The sequence below is a fragment of the Alosa alosa genome, chromosome 5 (genome assembly GCF_017589495.1).
Source record: "Alosa alosa isolate M-15738 ecotype Scorff River chromosome 5, AALO_Geno_1.1, whole genome shotgun sequence".
Lineage (NCBI taxonomy): Eukaryota > Metazoa > Chordata > Actinopteri > Clupeiformes > Clupeidae > Alosa > Alosa alosa.
This window is the reverse complement of record NC_063193.1, coordinates 32,345,859-32,367,305: the sequence shown is the minus strand read 5'-3', so window position 1 is coordinate 32,367,305 and position 21,447 is coordinate 32,345,859. Positions and strand designations below refer to the sequence as shown.

The 21,447-nt window shown below is 45.7% G+C and overlaps 1 protein-coding gene across 2 annotated transcripts in view; it reads left to right on the top strand.

Moving 5' to 3' along the window:
* Positions 1 to 673: 673 nt before the first annotated feature.
* Positions 674 to 21,447, top strand: part of rnf122 (ring finger protein 122) — a 27,234-nt gene continuing 6,460 nt past the window's right edge. For both annotated transcript variants that reach the window (XM_048244271.1, XM_048244270.1), the window contains exons 1-2: positions 674 to 1,163; positions 10,975 to 11,137. In XM_048244271.1, coding sequence (XP_048100228.1) covers positions 1,139 to 1,163; positions 10,975 to 11,137 — 188 coding nt within the window. In that variant the 5' untranslated portion in view covers positions 674 to 1,138. The remainder of the gene's footprint in view (positions 1,164 to 10,974; positions 11,138 to 21,447) is intronic.

Here is a 21,447-nt window from a genome sequence, read left to right as displayed (position 1 = left end):
CTGTGTCCAAGAACCTCCTCTGCCAGTTTGTTTGACTGAGGGAGACAGACGAACTTGGGGAACCTGTTCTGAGGAACCCGTTCTTAAGAACCTCCCCTGGGGAACCCATCTGATGGAGGGTTTCCCTATCGGTCCTCCTCCGGCTCTTAGTGGTCAAGAGAGGGCAGCAGTCAGCCTCTTTAGGACTTGTCAGTGCAGGTCCTATTTATCAAGTTTTCATTCAGAAGATTTCTCTCTTTACACATTCACAGACAAGTGGAAAAGAGCTGTAGTTTACTTCGTCTACACCCACCCCACTTCATTTTCAGGCACACAATTGTGCAGTTTTCATATGAACAAACTTGACCAGGGCTTAATTTGGCATTGATTTGGTAGGCCTACACCATTTCTATTATTTCATTCTATTAACTCCATTCTCTAAGCCTAGTCTGCTCCATTGAACTGAGTTTTGTTTCCATATCGAACGTCTATTACAAGAGTATATTATAAGCCTATCGATGCGTAAAGCTGTGTGTGAATGCGAGTAGAGCTCGTTGTAGGTAAATAGGTTGAACAGATATCACTGTTGTGTAGCCTAGTCTACACTGACCTGGAGTGCGTAGGATGAAAAGACTCATTTCATTGGTCTTGTTACTTGTCTCTCGTCGTTGAGGGGGTGGGAAGTAACAGCATGGTCTACACTCCTCAATGGAAATCAGGATTGCTGTAATGTAACTGCCATCGTAGCTGTCATATCAGCGATCATACAGAGAACTGCCTGACACCTCAAACAAATGGATACGCAGGGGAAACGCGACCATCTCACGAGTTTATTTTCATAGTCATGTGCCACCGTGTAAACAATAACGTTGTTACCACGTCCCTTGTGGAGCACAACTTAAAGCTAACGGTAGCTCGGTTGTGTGGAAAGCGCGTATTTGGAAAAGGCTACTTGAATATAATAGCGCACTGTTTATGATTTTAGTGTTAGGCGTGTAGAGTAGGCTATATGAAAGGGCGTGTTTATTCGTTCGCTCGGCGATTTTTGTCGTGATAACGGAAGATATTAATAGGTCTGACAAAGGGCATTGGGCTCTTTGTTTATAAACATCCCTCTTCCGTCCAGACCCGAGCCGAACCGAGCCTGCTTGCTCCATTGATGCACTCTTTCCAGTGGTGTAACGGTAAGAAGACCTTGCGTTGTGGATGATATGAGTGTATGGGGAAAGATCGCCTAATCATTGCCATCATGGCAGTGCCATGTCGAGGACTTGAGCAAAAGTTGTGGACAAAAACAAGATGGAGATCATGGGAAATAATGCAACTTATTAGGCTACTTAACTGAGGGTTGGTTGTCTGCAAGCAGCCATAGGCTACACGCTGACTTGACGTTACTGTGTTACTTTTATTTAATTAGCTCAATTAGGCCTACCTGTCCTTATTTGTTTTGATGCCATAGTTTGTAATTAGTGATTAATTAGGACATCATTTAATGTCATCTACTGTCACACTTAATGTTCTATGTTCTCATCATATGTGTGTGTGTGTGTGTGTGTGTGTGTGTGTTCATGATTATTATGATATAGCTTTGGACCTTGATAGTGTTTGTCAGAAGAGGAGATGGGTATGGCGGTGTGTTCAAGGTTATTATTTGGTCCAAAGTTTAGCTTTGATTTTATAAATGTGTTGGCTTGACTGGAACTCTGTTATATGTTGTGGTAACCTATCTGTTACATGCTCTGGTAGACTAATCTATATCTGCTACAGAGACTGCATGTCAGGGTTGTTTTTGTCAGAGAAAGCTCTTTTCCCCAGCTGCCTATGTGCACAATGATATGCACAGTGACTTTCCAAACACACACACACAATCTGCCACCGCTGGTGTCATGCGGTCTGGTGTGTGTGTGTGTGTGAGAGAGAGAGAGAGAGAGGGGGAGAGAGAGAGAGAGAGAGAGAGAGGGGAGGGAGGGAGGGAGGGAGAGAGAGAGGAAATGCCTGGATTAGGTTGATTAAGAAAGCAGTGGCAGTTATTTCTTGCTTATGTCTCACCTCTATCCTCCCAGCTCTGGTGCTTTGATAGTCTCTGATGGCCAAACAGCCACTGAGCCAGGACCAGGTGTCTCTGCTCCTCCTGGACCAGGTGTGTCTGCTCCTCCTGGACCAGGTGTCTCTGCTCCTCCTTTAATAGCCACCACTGAACCAGGAGTCTCTGCTCCTCCTTTAATAGCCACCACTGAACCAGGTGTCTCTGCTCCTCCTTTAATAGCCACCACTGGACCAGGAGTCTCTCTGCTCCTCCTTTAATAGCCACCACTGGACCAGGAGTCTCTCTGCTCCTCCTTTAATAGCCACCACTGGACCAGGTGTCTCTGCTCCTCCTGGACCAGGTGTCTCTGCTCCGCCTGGACCGGACCAGGTGTCTCTGCTCCTCCTTTAATAGCCAACACTGAACCAGGTGTCTCTGCTCCTCCTGGACCAGGTGTCTCTGCTCCTCCTTTAATAGCCACCACTGGACCAGGAGTCTCTCTGCTCCTTCTTTAATAGCCAACACTGAACCAGGTGTCTCTGCTCCTCCTTTAATAGCCAACACTGAACCAAGTGTCTCTGCTCCTCCTGGACCAGGTGTCTCTGCTCCTCCTGTAATAGCCACCACTGGACCAGGAGTCTCTCTGCTCCTTCTTTAATAGCCAACACTGAACCAGGTGTCTCTGCTCCTCCTGAACCAGGTGTCTCTGCTCCTCCTTTAATAGCCACCACTGAACCAGGTGTCTCTGCTCCTCCTGGACCAGGTGTCTCTGCTCCTCCTTTAATAGCCAACACTGAACCAGGTGTCTCTGCTCCTCCTGAACCAGGTGTCTCTGCTCCTCCTTTAATAGCCACCACTGAACCAGGTGTCTCTGCTCCTCCTGGGCCAGGTGTCTCTGCTCCTCTTGAACCAGGTGTCTCTTCTCCTCCTGGACCAGGTGTCTCTGCTCCTCCTGGACCAGGTGTCTCTGCTCCTTCTTTAATAGCCAACACTGAACCAGGTGTCTCTGCTCCTCCTGGACCAGGAGTCTCTGCTCCTTTAATAGCCAACACTGAACCAGGTGTCTCTGCTCCTCCTTTAATAGCCAACACTGAACCAGGTGTCTCTGCTCCTCCTGGACCAGGTGTCTCTGCTCCTTCTTTAATAGCCAACACTGGACCAGGAGTCTCTGCTCCTCCTTTAATAGCCAACACTGAACCAGGAGTCTCTGCTCCTCCTTTAATAGCCACCACTGAGGTGGAACTCCAGTGTAGGTCTGTTGTGTGTGTATTGATCAGCCACTGAACATAAACATACATCCAAAGTATATGCACATAATGGGCAGCCTACAGCTTTATTCATATTCCCCGGCTGATCTCAGATGCTGTACGCCTGCATGGACATAATAGGCAGCCTACAGCTTTATTCATGTTCCCTGGCTGATCTCTGATGCTGTATGTCCGCAGCTGGAAGTATGTTTGATGAGCACCTGGAACTTAATGCAATGAGGAGCTCTGACAGTGGGCCTCATGACTGGGCTTTTATGAGTGGCCTAATGACTGACTCAAGGACAGTGTGCAGACAGCCCCACAGCTCCCCCCAACATTAGCGCTCACACTGCCCAACACGTTAGCGCTCACACTGCCCCACACGTTAGCGATCACACTGCCCCACACGTTAGCGCTCACACTCCCCAACATGTTAGCGCTCACACTGCCCAACACGTTGGCCTTCAGGTTGCCCCACACGTTAGCGATCACATGGAAGTCTAGTAGCAGGTGAGCGTGTGTCAGGAAGCCAGTGTAGCTGGGTGGCTCCAGGTAGGTGCCACTGGGTCCTGCTGCTTGCCTGACTGCATTGGAGGAGTGGGAGAAGGTTACCCCTCAGATAGAGTGGGATGGGCACCACACACACACACACACACACACACACACACACTCAGAACTCTGCTTGGGGAACAGGGCAGTGGCAGTTTTAGGGAGGAAAGGGACAACATCTGTGTAGACTCGTTTTTCTCGATCTTGATCCAGAGAACGCAAGCTGTCAGAAGAAGTGGGGACTGTTGCCACGGCAACTTGGCATGCGCCCGAGACTGTAGATAGAGGTCAGTGGAGCGGAGTCGGACTGGTTGGCTGATGCCACGTAGAGCTCAAATACGCTCTAAGGGGCAGAACCTGACTCACTCAGTCTACGGCCCAAACACCTGATACACACACTCACACAGGCACACACACACTCTGCTGGGGGCGGCATTGCGCAGTCTACGGCCCAAACACCTGATACACACACACACACACACACACACACACACACACACACACAGGCACACACACACTCTGCTGGGGGCAGCATTGCTCAGTCTACGGCCCAAACACCAGCACTGACACACAGGCACACACACACTACAGCCCGAACATCAGCACTGGTACACACACACGCACAGCACACACACTCTCTCTCTTACACACACACACTGCTGGGGGCTGTATCACTCAGTCTGCCCCTGAAGCCTATAGCCCAAACAACATCAGTGAGATATACACACAGCATACACACGTACTGTACATGCCCCCGCACATAGTCAGTACTCAATACTCATGCCCACTAAATGCCCCCGCACATAGTCAGTACTCAATACTCATGCCCACTAAATGCCCCCGCACATATTCAGTACTCAATACTCATGCCCACTAAATGCCCCCGCACATAGTCAGTACTCAATACTCATGCCCACTAAATGCCCCCCACATAGTCAGTACTCAATACTCATGGCCACTAAATGCCCCCCAAGACATAGTCAGTACTCAATACTCATGCCCACTAAATGCCCCTCAAGCGCATAGTCAGTACTCAATACTCATGGCCACTAAATGCCCCCGCACATATTCAGTACTCAATACTCATGCCCACTAAATGCCCCCGCACATAGTCAGTACTCAATACTCATGCCCACTAAATGCCCCCGCACATAGTCAGTACTCAATACTCATGGCCACTAAATGCCCCCGCACATAGTCAGTACTCAATACTCATGCCCACTAAATGCCCCCGCACATATTCAGTACTCAATACTCATGCCCACTAAATGCCCCCGCACATAGTCAGTACTCAATACTCATGCCCACTAGGCCGACTGACTGGTGAGTCCAGCCCATGTTTAGAGTTAATCTACACCACACACATTCATTAAAACACAGGATTAAGGACATCACCAGTCACAATGCCCCACCAATCGTTACCAAAGCAACAGGAACTAAACCAGTCCTCATGTCTAATGGCAACCAGGAGACTGTGTTTGATATGCTGCTGGGGTAACCAGGAAACTGTGTTTGATATGCTGCTGGGGTAACGCCACTTCCATGTGAAAACGTCACAGATGTCATCATGCTGGGCTTGCACTGTGAGCAGATAGACACACACTCTGTCACACGCACACTCTCACTCAAAGGTACCCAAAGCACACATGCACTCACTCACACACACTCACTTATACATGCACTCACACATGCACACACACATAAAATCACTCACGCACACACACACATGCACACACACACACACACACACTCACTCATACACACATTCACTCATGCACACACACATGCACACACACACACACACTCACTCATACACACACACATTCACTCACGCAGCATCTCAGCAGTGTGACCCACATTCGTGCAGGAGGTGGGTGTGAACAAAGCATGGCTTGTCAGATCTTTCAGATCAGAAGTGTGTGTGTGAGTAGGCATAATGTGTTTGCCAGAAGGATGTGTGTGTGTGTGTGTGTGTGTGTGGATACACATCTCAGTGATGCGAGAAATGGGAGCATGCATACAGGATCTTAATCTGCCTCTGAAACTCTTAGAAATCTAGCACATGGGAGGCTTCTTTGTTCCACATTCTACTTCTGCATTCTCTCTACGTGGAATCTGCACAAAGCAGCCTCAGGCAGAGCCCTATCTGCTCTGGCTACAGTCAGCTTCAGAGCTGAGAAGGGCATTGTTGAACCAGACAGGTTCCAAAGGTTAAGACCAGTTCAGGAGAACTTCAACCAATGTGAATGTCAGAAATCAGGATCTACTTAACAGAGCTATTTGAGATCTACATATCAGAGCTATTTGAGATCTACATATCAGAGCTATTCTAGATCTACATATCAGAGTTATTCTAGATCTAGGCCTGGTCCTTTCCCATAGTCAGCTTCCCCCTACAGTTATGAGACAGAAAACCGCTAACTGCAATTTTTCTGAAGTACAATGTTGTTTCATGTCCAAGATACTGCATTACTACAGTACGATTTTGCCATGTCCAACATACTGCATTGTTACATATTCTGCAAGGAATTCCTTTATACTTTAAAAAAATCTAACTATTTTGAAACTTGACAAACTAAAGTCATTTTTTGTAAGGGCCATCTTTAGAGACCTGATAGCAGTTTCCTATTTCCCAAACACATGCACCCAGTAAGCAACCACCTTTAGAGCACATGCTAGCAGTAGCCTAATTCTAGCACCCAGACGCAAGACACTCTAAACTAGCACCTAGACCCACACTCTAGAGTAGCACCTGGAGAGATGCTAGCACCTAGACCCACCTGAATACACTATATGCTAGCACCTAGAGATATGCTAGCACCTAGACCCACACTCTAGAGTAGCACCTGGAGAGATGCTAGCGCCTAGACCCACCTGAATACACTATATGCTAGCACCTAGAGATATGCTAACACCTAGACCCACCTGAAGACACTATATGCTAGCACCTAGAGAGATGCTAACACCTAGACCCACCTGAAGACACTATATGCTAGCACCTAGAGAGATGCTAACACCTAGACCCACCTGAAGACACTATATGCACACACACACACACACACACACACACACGGATCTGCTGGATCTATCCTAGAGTGTGTTCCACCCTGGGAAAGTGTGTGTGCACTTATGAACAGACACACACACACACACACACACACACACTTATTGCAGAGAAGGGGTCATACACCTCACCACTTCACAGAAGATGTGGGTCCCCGAGATGATCTCCACCCTCTAAAAAATATAACACGCTCCCATGACAGCATGGTTGGTGGGTGTGGTGAAAGTCTGTGTGTGTGTGTGTGTGTGTGTGCGTGTGCGCATGCCTGTTTGTATGTGTCTGGTACTGTGTATGTGTGTGTGTGTGTGTGTGTGTGTGTGTGCCTGTTGTCTCTGATTTCTCCAGCAATCAGTGGTTTGTGTGGTGAGTCATGCAGTGCTGCTCCCGAGAAAGCTGTTATTATCTGAAAGCATTTCATCTCATCGTCCCTTTTATTCCTCTCTTCTTCACACACACACACACACACACACACACACACATACACACACACACACACACACACACACACACACACACACACACACACACACACACACACACACACACACAGTCCCCAGTAGCACTTAAACTAGCATCTAGACCAGGGCCCAGTACTTCTATTTAGAGGAAACTCAAACAATGCTAAATGATATTCTACTGAACAGGCCTTTTGCCAGACACAAGTCATTATTTTATCATTTCTCTCTGGTTTTGTGTGTGTGTGTGTGGGATAATGGATTTTGGTGATGAATGGGAAACCTCACTGACGTTTGAAATGAGGTGGATGAGAAGACTGACCGCTTCATTTGTGACGGGGAGATGACCCGGGGTCTTTATCGATTCTCCATCGGGCGGCTCTAGCAGTCGCACACAGATGTGGCGCGTTTTCCACTTCTGTTGAATTTCTGTTCCTTCTTCAGTCACTTCAGACTCGGAGCGTTCAGATTGAGATTTGTCCCGTAGTACTGTCACGGCTGCCGGCAGATAAACGACTTCAGAGGCCTCGGGAAGAGTGGATTGGGAAATCAACGGATCTCAAGCATTAATACTTCGTGACTGCTTTTTGTTTAGAGGAGACAGACAGGGATTGTCATGAGATGAGTATGTGTGTGTGTATGTCTGTCTGTATGTATATGTGTGTTTAGGCGTGTGTGTGTGTGTGCATTGTAACACCCACCAACCTAATAACTTCCCACCAACGTAATAAACCACCAACGTAATACAAATCTGCATGTTTTAAACCTACCAACGTAATAACTTCCCACTAACTTAATAATCCAATAATTATTACGTTTGCAGGAAGTTATTACGTTGGTGGGAAGGTTAAAAAAAGTTACCCAGCAACGTAATAAATCACTGATTTAGTGAAATGCTATCTGTTTTATCAATTGTAAGGGTATAGTTGTCAACAATTGTCACCATCTAAACCAATCTTCATCTTACATAATTCTGATATTCAGTGCTGTGGCAAAATATGTTAGTTCAATGTAATAACATTGTTTTTTTAAAGAGCAACATGACTAGTTTGTGTAGTTCAGTTATTTGTAGGTTTCAGGAAAGTGGTCATTCAGAAAGAATAATGTGCCGTTTGTCTGTATTTAAAGTTAATCAGTTTGAACCACGTACCCTGTAGAGATTTAATCTGACCCAATGTTCCCACACCTTCTTAAAATTCAATGACTTTTCAAGGATTTCCGAGGTCCAATACCCTCAAATTCAAAGACCCAACAGTTTAAGACATGGATCGAGGTTACTTGTTACAAATTGTTTACAATAACTTTATAGCTTTACAGAAACTCAGAGACAACATTTAAAAAAGAGAAGGACTTGAATGTGTCAACGCTTACAGTATCAATTGTGCTATGGTTCAGTGATGGCTGACAAAGTAGTTCTCTTGCCTTCTCTAACAGAACATATAGAAATGCAAACACTTTTAATTACCTACAGTATGTCTATTTATGAAACACTAATTACCTACAGTATGTCTATTTATGAAACACTAATTATACAGTATGTCTATTTAGGAAACACTAATTACCTACAGTATGTCTATTTATGTCAAACATTTTCAAGGCCTTGATTTTCCCCCTCATTTTCATAAATTCAGGGCTTTTAAAGACCAATGGGAACGCCACTGATCGTTAGAAGATTCATTTCATCGCACAACGCCTCATTTCATTTGCAAAACGCTTGCCATGTTCTCCTTCTTAGCAATATTCAGACAGACACACAAACATGATGTAGCATCTTAACAAATGGAGCTAAAAGTGTTTCTACTCTTCATACAAGAAAACAGGACTGTCCCACGCTTTGGTTAATTGCTGAGAGTCGGCCAGTCATCTTGAGCGATGCTTGCCTTACATGGAAATACCTATGCTGAAGTTTTCCTGTGTGCCCTGTAAATATTCAGTCGAACACTTGTGATTTTTTCCATGTCATTTAGGGTCCAGGTTGACAGAAAAATTATTGATTCAAAAGTTAGGAGCATGTTCTTATCCACACACATGGTCATGAGATTGGTTTACATGGTGACAATTGTTGAAAACTATACCCTTACAGTTGATAAAACAGATAATCTTAGCATTTCACTAAATCAGTGATTAATTACATTGGTGGAAAATGATTACATTAACTTTTTAACCTTCCCACCAACGTAATAACTGAAATTATTACGTAGGTGGGACGTTATTACATTGGTGGATTTAAAACGTGCAGATTTTTATTAGGTTGGTGGGAAGTTATTCCAGTGCATGCATACATGTGTGTGTGTGTGTGCCAGGAAGCTGAAATGTGAGGCGTTGGCATTGACTGTTGACTTGGTTTCGCAATTCTTCTTCTGCAACAATGAACACATCCAGAGGGAAATACTGCCTGGTGACAGGACACACACACACACACACACACATACACTGGGACACAAATGCACACACACACACACATGTGAGGGTGCCAGACTCCCCCTGCATTCCTGTGCTGTGAAGTGAGTCTGCGGTGTGTGAGCTACCAGGGAGGATAAAGCAGCTGTGTGAAGCACTGATAGCCTTCCTTTGTCACACACACACACACACACACACACAAACACCCCCCCACACACACACACACACACACAAACACACACACATCCCCCCCCACACACACACACAAACACCCCCCACACACACACACACACACACACACACACACAATTTCACAATTGCACAATTTCAACAAAATTTTGCTGCTCTTATTTTTTCATTATTATTATATGTGCCCTCTTATTTACTTATTTACTTACTTTTTTGTTTACTTGAATGTTATGTTTGTCTGTGGACTTAAAATTGGTCAAATATGTCTTGTCTTCACCGTGGGATAGTGAGAAACGTAATTTCGATCTCTTTGTATGTCTGGAACATGTGAAGAAATTGACAATAAAGCTGACTTTGACTTTGACTTTGACACACCCCCCCCCCCCACACACACACCCCCCACACACACATACACACACACATCCCCCCACATACACACAAACACCCCCCCACACACAAACACATCCCCACATCCCCCCCACACACACGCACACACAAGCCCCCCACACACACACACACACACAAACACACATCTCAGCGGCGTAGGGGTCCAGACGTCAGGCAGACCAGATCTGCTCCCTCTCGTGATGTCTCAGAGCAGGGCGGCCATCCTGGGAGGGGTGTTTATTGTGTCTGGGTCCAAAAGATTCCAAAAGAGTCCAAAAGACACACATGCACAATCAAAACACACACACACACACACACATACTGTACACACAATCAAAACACAGACACACACACACATACATAGATACACAATCAAAACACAGACACACACACACACACACACACACATACATAATCAAAATACAGACACACACACACACATACAGTACATACACAGTGTGTATTTACTTTCTCTGTGTCTCTGTCTGTCTATCTGTCTCTCTCTCTGTCTGTCTGACTCTGCCTCTGAACTTGAATGAAATCCAAATTGATGATTCACATTTTCCTCCTCTCCTCTCCCCCTCCTCCCTCTTCTACTCTGTTCCTCCTCCTCCTCCTCTTTCTCTTCCTCACCCCCCCCCTCCTCCTCCTCCTCCTCCTCCTCCTCTCGTCTCTCAGGTTGTTTTTGTGGTCTAGGCCTGATCTACTCCAACAGAACCTGCACCATGACATCACCACCCATCACCTTCCACGACCTGCCACTCAACATCTACATGGTGATCTTCGGCACAGGCATCTTTGTCTTCGTCCTCAGCCTCATCTTCTGCTGCTACTTCATCAGGTCAGGACAACACCCACCCACCACAGGCTTCAGATAGATACACGCAGACTACACCATGCTAACAACGCTTCAGATAGATATACACGCTGACTCCACCATGCTAACAACGCTTCAGATAGATACATGCAGACTCCACCATGCTAACAACGCTTCAGATAGATATACACGCAGACTCCACCATGCTAACAACGCTTCAGATAGATACATGCAGACTCCACCATGCTAACAACGCTTCAGATAGATATATACGCTGACTCCACCATGCTAACAACGCTTCAGATAGATATACACGCTGACTCCACCATGCTAACAACGCTTCAGATAGATACATATGCTGACTCCACCATGCTAACAACGCTTCAGATAGATATACATGCAGACTCCACCATGCTAACAACGCTTCAGATAGATATACACGCAGACTCCACCATGCTAACAACGCTTCAGATAGATACATGCTCCCACCATGCTAACAACGCTTCAGATAGATACATGCTAGCTGACTCCACCATGCTAACAACGCTTCAGATAGATATATATGCTGACTCCACCATGCTAACAACGCTTCAGATAGATATACACGCTGACTCCACCATGCTAACAACGCTTCAGATAGATACATGCTGACTCCACCATGCTAACAACGCTTCAGATAGATATATGCAGACTCCACCATGCTAACAACGCTTCAGATAGATACATGCAGACTCCACCATGCTAACAACGCTTCAGATAGATATATATGCAGACTTCAGATAGATATACACAGACTCCACCATGCTAACAACGCTTCAGATAGATATATGCTGACTCCCTAACAACGCTTCAGATAGATATACTCCACCATGCTAACAACTCCACCATGATAGATAGATATATGCAGACTCCACCATGCTAACAACGCTTCAGATAGATACATGCAGACTCCACCATGCTAACAACGCTTCAGATAGATATACACGCTGACTCCACCATGCTAACAACGCTTCAGATAGATATACCACGCTAGAAATATATGACTCCACCATGCTAACAACGCTTCAGATAGATATATAGATATACACGCTATGCTAACAACGCTCCTGACTCCACCATGCTAACAACGCTTCAGATAGATATATATGCTGACTCCACCATGCTAACAACGCTTCAGATAGATATATATGCTGACTCCACCATGCTAACAACGCTTCAGATAGATATATATGCTGACTCCACCATGCTAACAACGCTTCAGATAGATACATGCAGACTCCACCATGCTAACAACGCTTCAGATAGATATACACGCTGACTCCACCATGCTAACAACGCTTCAGATAGATATACACGCTGACTCCACCATGCTAACAACGCTTCAGATAGATATATATGCTGACTCCACCATGCTAACAACGCTTCAGATAGATATACACGCTGACTCCACCATGCTAACAACGCTTCAGATAGATATACACGCTGACTCCACCATGCTAACAACGCTTCAGATAGATATACACGCTGACTCCACCATGCTAACAACGCTTCAGATAGATACAGTATACACGCAGACTCCACCATGCTAACGACGCTTCAGATAGATATACACGCAGACTCCACTGGCATCATATATTATGGGTCATCCTAAAGTTAGGAACGTTTATTTAGGATTTTGGTGACTTAAGACATTTCTGTTATACAGCTTTCCTATCTGAAGTTAGGAAAAAAACTGACTTTGGAGGCTGTTGTTCTGTAAGTTAGCCTCTATCCTCTTCTGCCGTGTTATCCCAATGAAGCTAACTAGACGTAGCTAGCCGACCGGAAGTTTAACGACAACGTGGGGGAAAAAAATGGGCGGGGCTGAATAAGGTGAATAACCTCCGCAATTTCCCCCATTCATTCTCTATGGCGAGTCTTAACAGTACACATGTAATACTCTTTTTGTCCACTGGTGGTTGTTTAGGCGCTGTTTCGCATTTGCCATCAAAAACGGAATGAAATGTAGGCCTATCTGCAAACAATGTAATGAGGCCTATGCTGACTGCATCAGTGCTCAAAGTATTCTAAAAGTTTATCAATGAATTGTTAACTAACTAACTTATATTCAAGTCATTTTTCTGGGACTTTCTGGGATAATTATTTTTATTTGTTCAAATGTTGAATGGTGGTCATTTCAGACCACTTCAGCACTTCATAAAATTCTCATAGTTTGAGAACTTTACATTTTCAGAGTTCAGAGTTCACACATTTTTAATGAAATATACTTTTGGGACTACCTGCTAATCCTTTTGGGAATGCAAAAGTCTTTTTATTAGTAGTATTTAATTTGAGTTACATTTTACACTGATATGGCATGATGGCAATATAAACACAGCTAACAATGGTATTAAATTGCAAAAGCCTATAGATTAAATGTAATGGAATATTCAACTAAGGTGACTGCTGTTGTTCACGGCACTAAGCTATTTATGGTTACTTATATACTCCGAGTCTCTGGCCCTCTCTTACAGCCAGGCATAGTAAGCTGGCCCTCGGAAGAAAAAGTTTGGGGACCACTGCTTTAGATAGATATACACGCAGACTCCACCATGCTAACGACGGTTCAGATAGATATACACGCAGACTCCACCATGCTCAGCTCAAAAATATGAAAAGGTTAGTCGGAGCCCCCTTTTGCGCGTCTGCTCACTAACTCGTCATGCTGGAAGTCCTTAGACTCCACCATGCTAACGACGCTTCAGATAGATATACACGCAGACTCCACCATGCTAACGACGGTTCAGATAGATATACGCGCAGACTCCACCATGCTAACGACGCTTCAGATAGATACACGCAGACTCCACCATGCTAACGGCGCTTTAGATAGATACACGCAGACGCTAACGGCGCTTTAGATAGATACACGCAGACTCCACCATGCTCAGTTCAAAAATATGAAAAGGTTAGTCGGAGCCCCCTTTTTGCGTGTCTGCTCACTAACTCGTCATGCTGGAAGTCCTTAGACTCCACAATGCTAACGACGCTTCAGATAGATATACACGCAGACTCCACCATGCTAACGACGGTTCAGATAGATATACACGCAAACTCCACCATGCTAACAACGCTTCAGATAGATACACGCAGACTCCACCATGCTAACGGCGCTTTAGATAGATACACGCAGACTCCACCATGCTAATGACGCTTCAGATAGATATACAAGTAGTCACAGATACATGCAGTCACAGATACATGCAGTCACAGAAACATGCAGTCACAGATACATGTCGTCAAGCATCAGTCATAGTCTCTGAATAGAACATTGATGTAGTGATGTAAGCCTGTGTCTAATGTGAGTGGAGTTGAGTGGATCTACTGTAACATAGCTGACCCCAGGGCTGAGAGTGGATCTACTGTAACATAGCTGACCCCAGGGCTGAGAGTGGATCTACTGTAACATAGCTGACCCCAGGGCTGAGAGGGCAGTGAGTGGATCTAACATAGCTGACTCCAGGGCAGTGAGTGGATATAACATAGCTGACTCCAGGTTAGTGAGTGGATCTAACATAGCTGACCCCAGGGCTGAGAGGGCAGTTTGAGCCGCAGTCCATCGGCTGTCCTCAGATTGTCTGTTCTCCACTGATGAGCCCACGGAACAATTGTGTGAAATGCAATGCAAACAGGAAATTAAGCGCTCGAAGGCAGGAAGTGGGCATTGTGGACATGCTGGAACAGGCCATCAGTGTACGCAGGCTAAGCCGGGTCACTGTGGCAACAGCAGTGGGAAGTGAGCACAGTTGAGATGTTAGACCGAAATAAACTCTGAGCGTTAGCACACACTCACTCACACACACTCTCACACACACACACTGTCACACACACTCAATCACACACACACTCACACAAACTCACTCACACACACTCAGGATTAACACAACCTATCAGACTGGGCTCACATCAGCTGGAACAAATATCCTGCATGTTCTCAGCAAGAACACCTCAGATTTCAGGCATTTCCTTTAAATTACATTTTGTGTGTGTGTGTGTTTGTGTGTGTGTGTATGTGATCTCTTTGCTTCTATATCTACTGCAGATGCAGCTGTGGTTGATAATTTAGTTTGCTCTGTAATTCCAGACAAGGTCAATTGTGTGTGTGTGTGTGTGTGCGTCCAGCCAGACATCAGCAGCACCTGTGCTCTGTGGCTGTGAAGCTGTGTGTGTGGATTCTCTCTGAGTCACTCTCACATACCCTTAGGGGGGGATCACATTAGCCAGCGGCAAGCGGCAGCTTTCCTATTGTTCTCTATGGTTCAGCAGCAGAACGGTGGCAACGCTGGCGTAATGTTTGTGTTGCTTAGGAACGAGACAAAACGTATTATGGTCTGAGCGTTGCGTTACGTTTGCCGCTGCCGCTTGCCGCTGGCTGATGTGATCCCCGCCTTATCCGATTGGATGTCCAGTCTGGTCCAAATGCCCTAGCATGTCTGGTCCTGTCCTTTCTCGTTACAAATGTGTGTCCAGTCGGGTCCATTACACTAGTGTGTCTGGTCCAACTCTTCTCTGCCCTCTTGTAACTGTGGTCCCTCTGTCCAGTTGTTAACACCCACTCTGCCTGCGGTCCCTTGTTAGATCCCCTGTTAGATCCCCTGGTCCCCTGTTAGATCCCCTGTTAGATCCCCTGTTAGATCTGGTCCCCTGTTAGATCCCCTGTTAGATCTGGTCCCCTGTTAGATCCCCTGTTAGATCTGGTCCCCTGTTAGATCTGGTCCCCTGTTAGATCTGGTCCTCTGTTAGATCTGGTCCCCTGTTAGATCTGGACCCCTGTTAGGTCTGGTCCCCTGTTAGATCTGGTCCCCTGTTAGATCTGGTCCCCTGTTAGGTCTGGTCCCCTGTTAGGTCTGGTCCCTTGTTAGATCTGGTCCCCTGTTAGATCTGGTTCCTGTTATATCTGGTCCCCTGTTAGATCTGGTTCCTGTTAGAGCTGGTTCCTGTTAGATCTGGTTCTTGTTAGATTGTGTTCCCTGAGGAGACCTGATCTGGTCTCCTGATACGGAACTCCACATCTGTTCTGTTCTGATGTGAAGCCCCAACAACTCTCAGCCCTGCGCTGTCCTCCTCCCCCTCCCTCCCTGCGCTGCCCCCCCTCTATACCCCCCATGGCCCTGTGACAGCACTGGACCCTGAGGAGAGGGAGGTTCCTGTAGGTCCTCATTTTCTGGGAATGTGGATTGACGTCAGCGCCTCCAGTGTGCTGGTTACGAGCCACACCAGGCTCTGCCCTCGGCCCCTCACACTCCACAAACTCCATGTTACAACTTTTACCCCTCAGACTTACCCCATGTTACAGTGCAGCTACACTTTTACCCCTCAGACTTACCCCATACCCCACACTTACTCCATCTCATGGCTACAGCTACAATCTTACCCCTCAGACTTACCCCATACCCCACACTTACTCCATCTCATGGCTACAGCTACAATCTTACCCCTCAGACTTACTCCACCACACAGCTAAAGACTTACTCCATGTTACCGCTACAGACTTACTCCACCACACAGCTAAAGACTTACTCCATGTTACCGCTACAGACTTACTCCGCAGACTTACTCCATCTCAATGCGAGACATTTTGGAACTAGTTGGATTTGAGTTTGTAAAAATACGAGTGTTAGGACTGGAAGGTATGGAATGGCAGCAAATGTCTAACAGAGCCTGTCTCAGCACGCTGCCTACTGTGAGTCTCTCAGCCAGGGAGGATGTGGGGGCATATGGGTTTAGGTGTGTGTGTGGGGTGGAGTTATGCATGGTGTGAGTTGTGTGTGGTGTCTGGTTGGCAGTGAAGGATGTGGGGGCATATGGCTTTAGGTGAGTGTGTGTGTGTGTGTGTGTGTGTGTGTTGTGTGTTGCATGAATTGTGTGGACGGCAGAGGATGGGAGGGGATATGGGTTTAAGTGTGGGGTGAGTTGTGTGAGGTGTGGATGTAGTGAGTTTGTGTGTAGTGTGTGAGTGTGTGTGTAGTGTGAGTTGTGAGTGGTGTGTGCTGTGTGGGAGATAGGGGAGGATGAGAGGGCATATGGCTTTAGGTGAGTGTGTGTTGTGTGAGGTGTGTATGTAGTGAGTTTTGTGTGTAGTGTGAGTTGTGTGTTGTGAGTTGTGTGTGCTGTGTGAGTGTGTAGTGAGTTTTGTGTGTAGTGTGAGTTGTGTGTTGTGCTCGTGAGTTGTGCTCGTGAGTGTGTGTGTGTAGTGAGTTTTGTGTATAGTGTGAGTTGTGTGTTGTGAGTTGTGTGTGCTTGTGTGAGTGTGTGTGTGTGTGTGTGTAGTGAGTTTTGTGTGTAGTGTGAGTGGTGTGTTGTGAGTTGTGTGTGCTGTGTGAGTGTGTGTGTAGTGTGTTGTGAGTTGTGTGGGCGGTAGGGAGGATGCGAGGGCATATGGCTTTAGGTGTTAATGACTCCGCGAGGCTTTTGAGATGTGTTCCGTGTGTGCAGCGAGACGCGCTCTAACTCAGATCCTGCCCTGCCCTGCCCTGCTCAGGTGTCTGTTATGCAGTGAATCAACAGGGTTGCCAAGCAGGGGCTATTTTAATGAGAGTGGAGGTTCTCAGCTAGGGTTCGTCATCACAGCGGCCAGATGGAGTCACACGAAAACATGAAGCCGCGCCGCAGAGGATGCTGGGAAATCTCAGGCTTCACATTTTCATCATGTGCACCCTTACATGGACAAAACAGTGAGAGAGAAAGAAAGCGAGAGATAGAGAGAGACGGGAGAGAGAGAGTGAGAGGGAGAGAGAGAGGAAGAGAGAGAGAGAGTAGAGAGGGAGAGTGAGGGAGAGAGAGAGAGATGAAGAGAAAGAGGGAGAGTGAGGTACAGAGAGAGTATTTCTCAGGCATGCCAGGTGTGCATCATGTGTGTGTGCAGGGCTATGTGTGTGTGCAGGGCTATGTGTGTTTGTAGGGCTATGTGTGTGTGCAGGGCTATGTGTGTGTGCAGGGCTATGTGTGTTTGTAGGGCTATGTGTGTTTGTAGGGCTATGCGTGTGTGCAGGGCTATGTGTGTTTGCAGGGCTACACCCCTGGAGCTCCTAACCGTCTCCAGGTTTACAGTTTTAACAAGTGAGAAACTTCAAAGGATTCTTCAGCGGTGAAACACACATTTGCACCCCAGGCCTGTTCCACTCTCTCACACTCTCACAGCTTAGAAATAGTACACTGCTTTAGTCGGGGACAGTGACACCCAATGCTAACCACATGTGATGCAAGCAGTCAGTTTAATTACATTGTGTTCAGTTGCAATGTCCTAAACGTTTTCAGCAGGACTCCCTGGCTCTGTTTCCTTTCTGTCGCTTGCGTTGTTCTGCCACTATGAGATATTGAACGAGAAATATGATGCAATAAAAGACAGACAGACAGATAGACATACAGACAGACAGACAGACAGATAGACAGACAGATACAGACAGACAGACAGACATACAGACAGACAGACATACAGATATACAGACAGACAGACAGATAGACATACAGACAGATAGACATACAGACAGACAGACATACAGATATACAGACAGACAGACAGATAGACATACAGACAGATAGACATACAGACAGACAGACAGACAGACAGATAGACATACAGACAGACAGACATACAGACAGACAGACAGACAGACATACAGACAGATAGACATACAGACAGACAGACAGACAGACAGACAGACAGACAGACAGATAGACATACAGATAGACAGACAGACAGACAGACAGACAGATAGACATACAGACATACAGACAGACAGACATACAGATATACAGACAGACAGACAGACAGACAGACAGACAGACAGACAGACAGATATACAGACAGACAGACAGACAGACAGACAGACAGACAGACAGACAGAAACAGACAGATAGACAGACAGACAGATAGACTCTGTCTAGCTAGCTGCCTTATTAGAGTCCTTGAACAGAAGGTGGGCAGACAGACAGACAGACACACTGTCATAGCTGTCCTATAAAAGCCAATTTATAGTTCAGGCGATAAAAACAAATTGTTGCCAACAGGACAGGTGTGACAGAGCTGTGGACTTTCATAGTCCAGTGCCAGTGGCAACTTGTCCAGTAGAACGTCGACAAGGCACAATAGAACTCAAACTCCACATACTGTACACTATGACCATGACAAAACACAATAGAACTCAAACTCCAGACACTATGACCACGACAAGGCACAGTAGAACTCAAACTCCAGACACTATGACCACGACAAGACAAAATAGAACTCAAACTCCAGAGTATGTGACATTGTCTGCACCCTTTAAACTGTTTTCATGTACACAACAAGCTCAACAACGCCCTAGCTGACACAAACATGGTCTTTTACATCAGATTTTCTGGAGCCACACTTGTCGCTCGAGTCCTTAAACAGGAATGATACAGACAGTCACACACACTCTCTCATCTAGCCTCATTCGAGCCCCTTAAAGTGGAGTGACGCAGACAGAGACAGATTCTCTCATCTGCCTTATTAGATTCCTTAAACAGGAGGCGTGCATGCAGACAGACAGACAGGCAGACAGACAGAAAGACAGGCAGGCTCTCACAGCTAGCTGCCCTATACTGCCCTGGTCATGTGAGGGCTTGATGAATCCAGATTGAGGAGAAGGAGAGGAGCGGCCATCTTGGGTCATGAATTACTCTCCGCCTCCTGTTTCTGCCTTTCACCTGTGTCCAGTGTCGTCAGTCCTACACACCTCTGAGCTGACCCCAGCCCCTGCTGTGACTCAGTCTGTGTGTCGAGTGAGTCTGGAGCTGAGATCTCCTTGCTTCATGGTACACAGCACAGGAGCAGAGAAGCAGAATGTGGTGTCAAATCCACATTAAATAATACAAACTCAAAAGAAGTCGGCACACTGTGGATGTATACTGCAGATGATGGCTTTAATGCACTCCGGAGCATTAGTGAAGCAAGTAAGTAAGTGAAAGCAAAGTAAGAAAGTGAGATAACACTACTCCACTTGCACACTTGAACACTTGCACACTTGTACACTTTACAACTTGGTGTTGTTGTCCTGAAAACACAACACTTCTGCTGCTCTTACATAACTTGCACCACTATGCCACTTTCTTTATTACTCAGGTCAAACAGAACTACCCAAGCCTCTTATTGGCCTGACTTTGCACTAGTTTTTTTATTGACTGTCTATGCACAATTTCAACAAAATTTTGCTGCTCTTATTTTTTCATTATTATATGTGCCCTCTTATTTACTTATTTACTTACTTTTTTGTTTACTTGAATGTTATGTTTGTCTGTGGACTTAAAATTGGTAAAATATGTCTTGTCTTCACCGTGGGATAGTGAGAAACGTAATTTCGATCTCTTTGTATGTCTGGAACATGTGAAGAAATTGACAATAAAGCTGACTTTGACTTTGACTTTGACTTGATAACATCCTCTGGCTGTTGTCCAGCCTTTATACCCCTTCAAGTCATCCCAGACAAGACACTCTATGTTTACAGATAACTGACCAAGTAATATATGGTACTTCACCTTTGCCCTCTCATCCTGTTATTCCTACATTCTTTAGGTTGTGCCATTCTTTAGGTTTTGCTTACATTTCCTGGCACCAAACCTTGTCTACGCCATTTTCTGCCAGGCCTACTCTTTCACTTAAACCAGTCTTCCTTTCCCACACTGAACATACTACAGACTTCAGTTTCACAAAACAATGATATTACACAGAATAAAGATACTACATAAAAGATATATAAACTAAAGGATATATTTCAATAAAGGCCACGACAAGAACTCCGCGACCTGCTAGCTCCACAGCTGTTACCGTCAGCACCAGAAACTCTCACCAGCCAAAGCACTTGTTACTGTCGTTGCATACAACTTGCAGAACACCAGAAACGCCTCTGTGTCTGCGTCCTAATGCAAACTCACTGCTAGTTCACTAGGGAAAGATAAACAGTATTGAGGAGGCAGACACATGACTCTTAGACATAGGCTAGTTAATAGTGTGTGTTTCACTACTACACATGACTACATAGGCTAGTTATAGTGTGCGTTTCACTGCTATACATGACCACATAGGCTAGTTATAGTGTGCACTACACATGACTACATAGGCTAGTTATAGTGTGCACTACACATGAATACATGAATACATACACATGACTACATAGTTAATAGTGTGCATTTCACATGACTACACTAGTTATAGTGTGCACTACACATGACTACATAGGCTAGTTATAGTGTGCACTTCACTACTACACATGACTACATAGGCTAGTTATAGTGTGCACACTACACATGACTACATAGGCTAGTTATAGTACTAC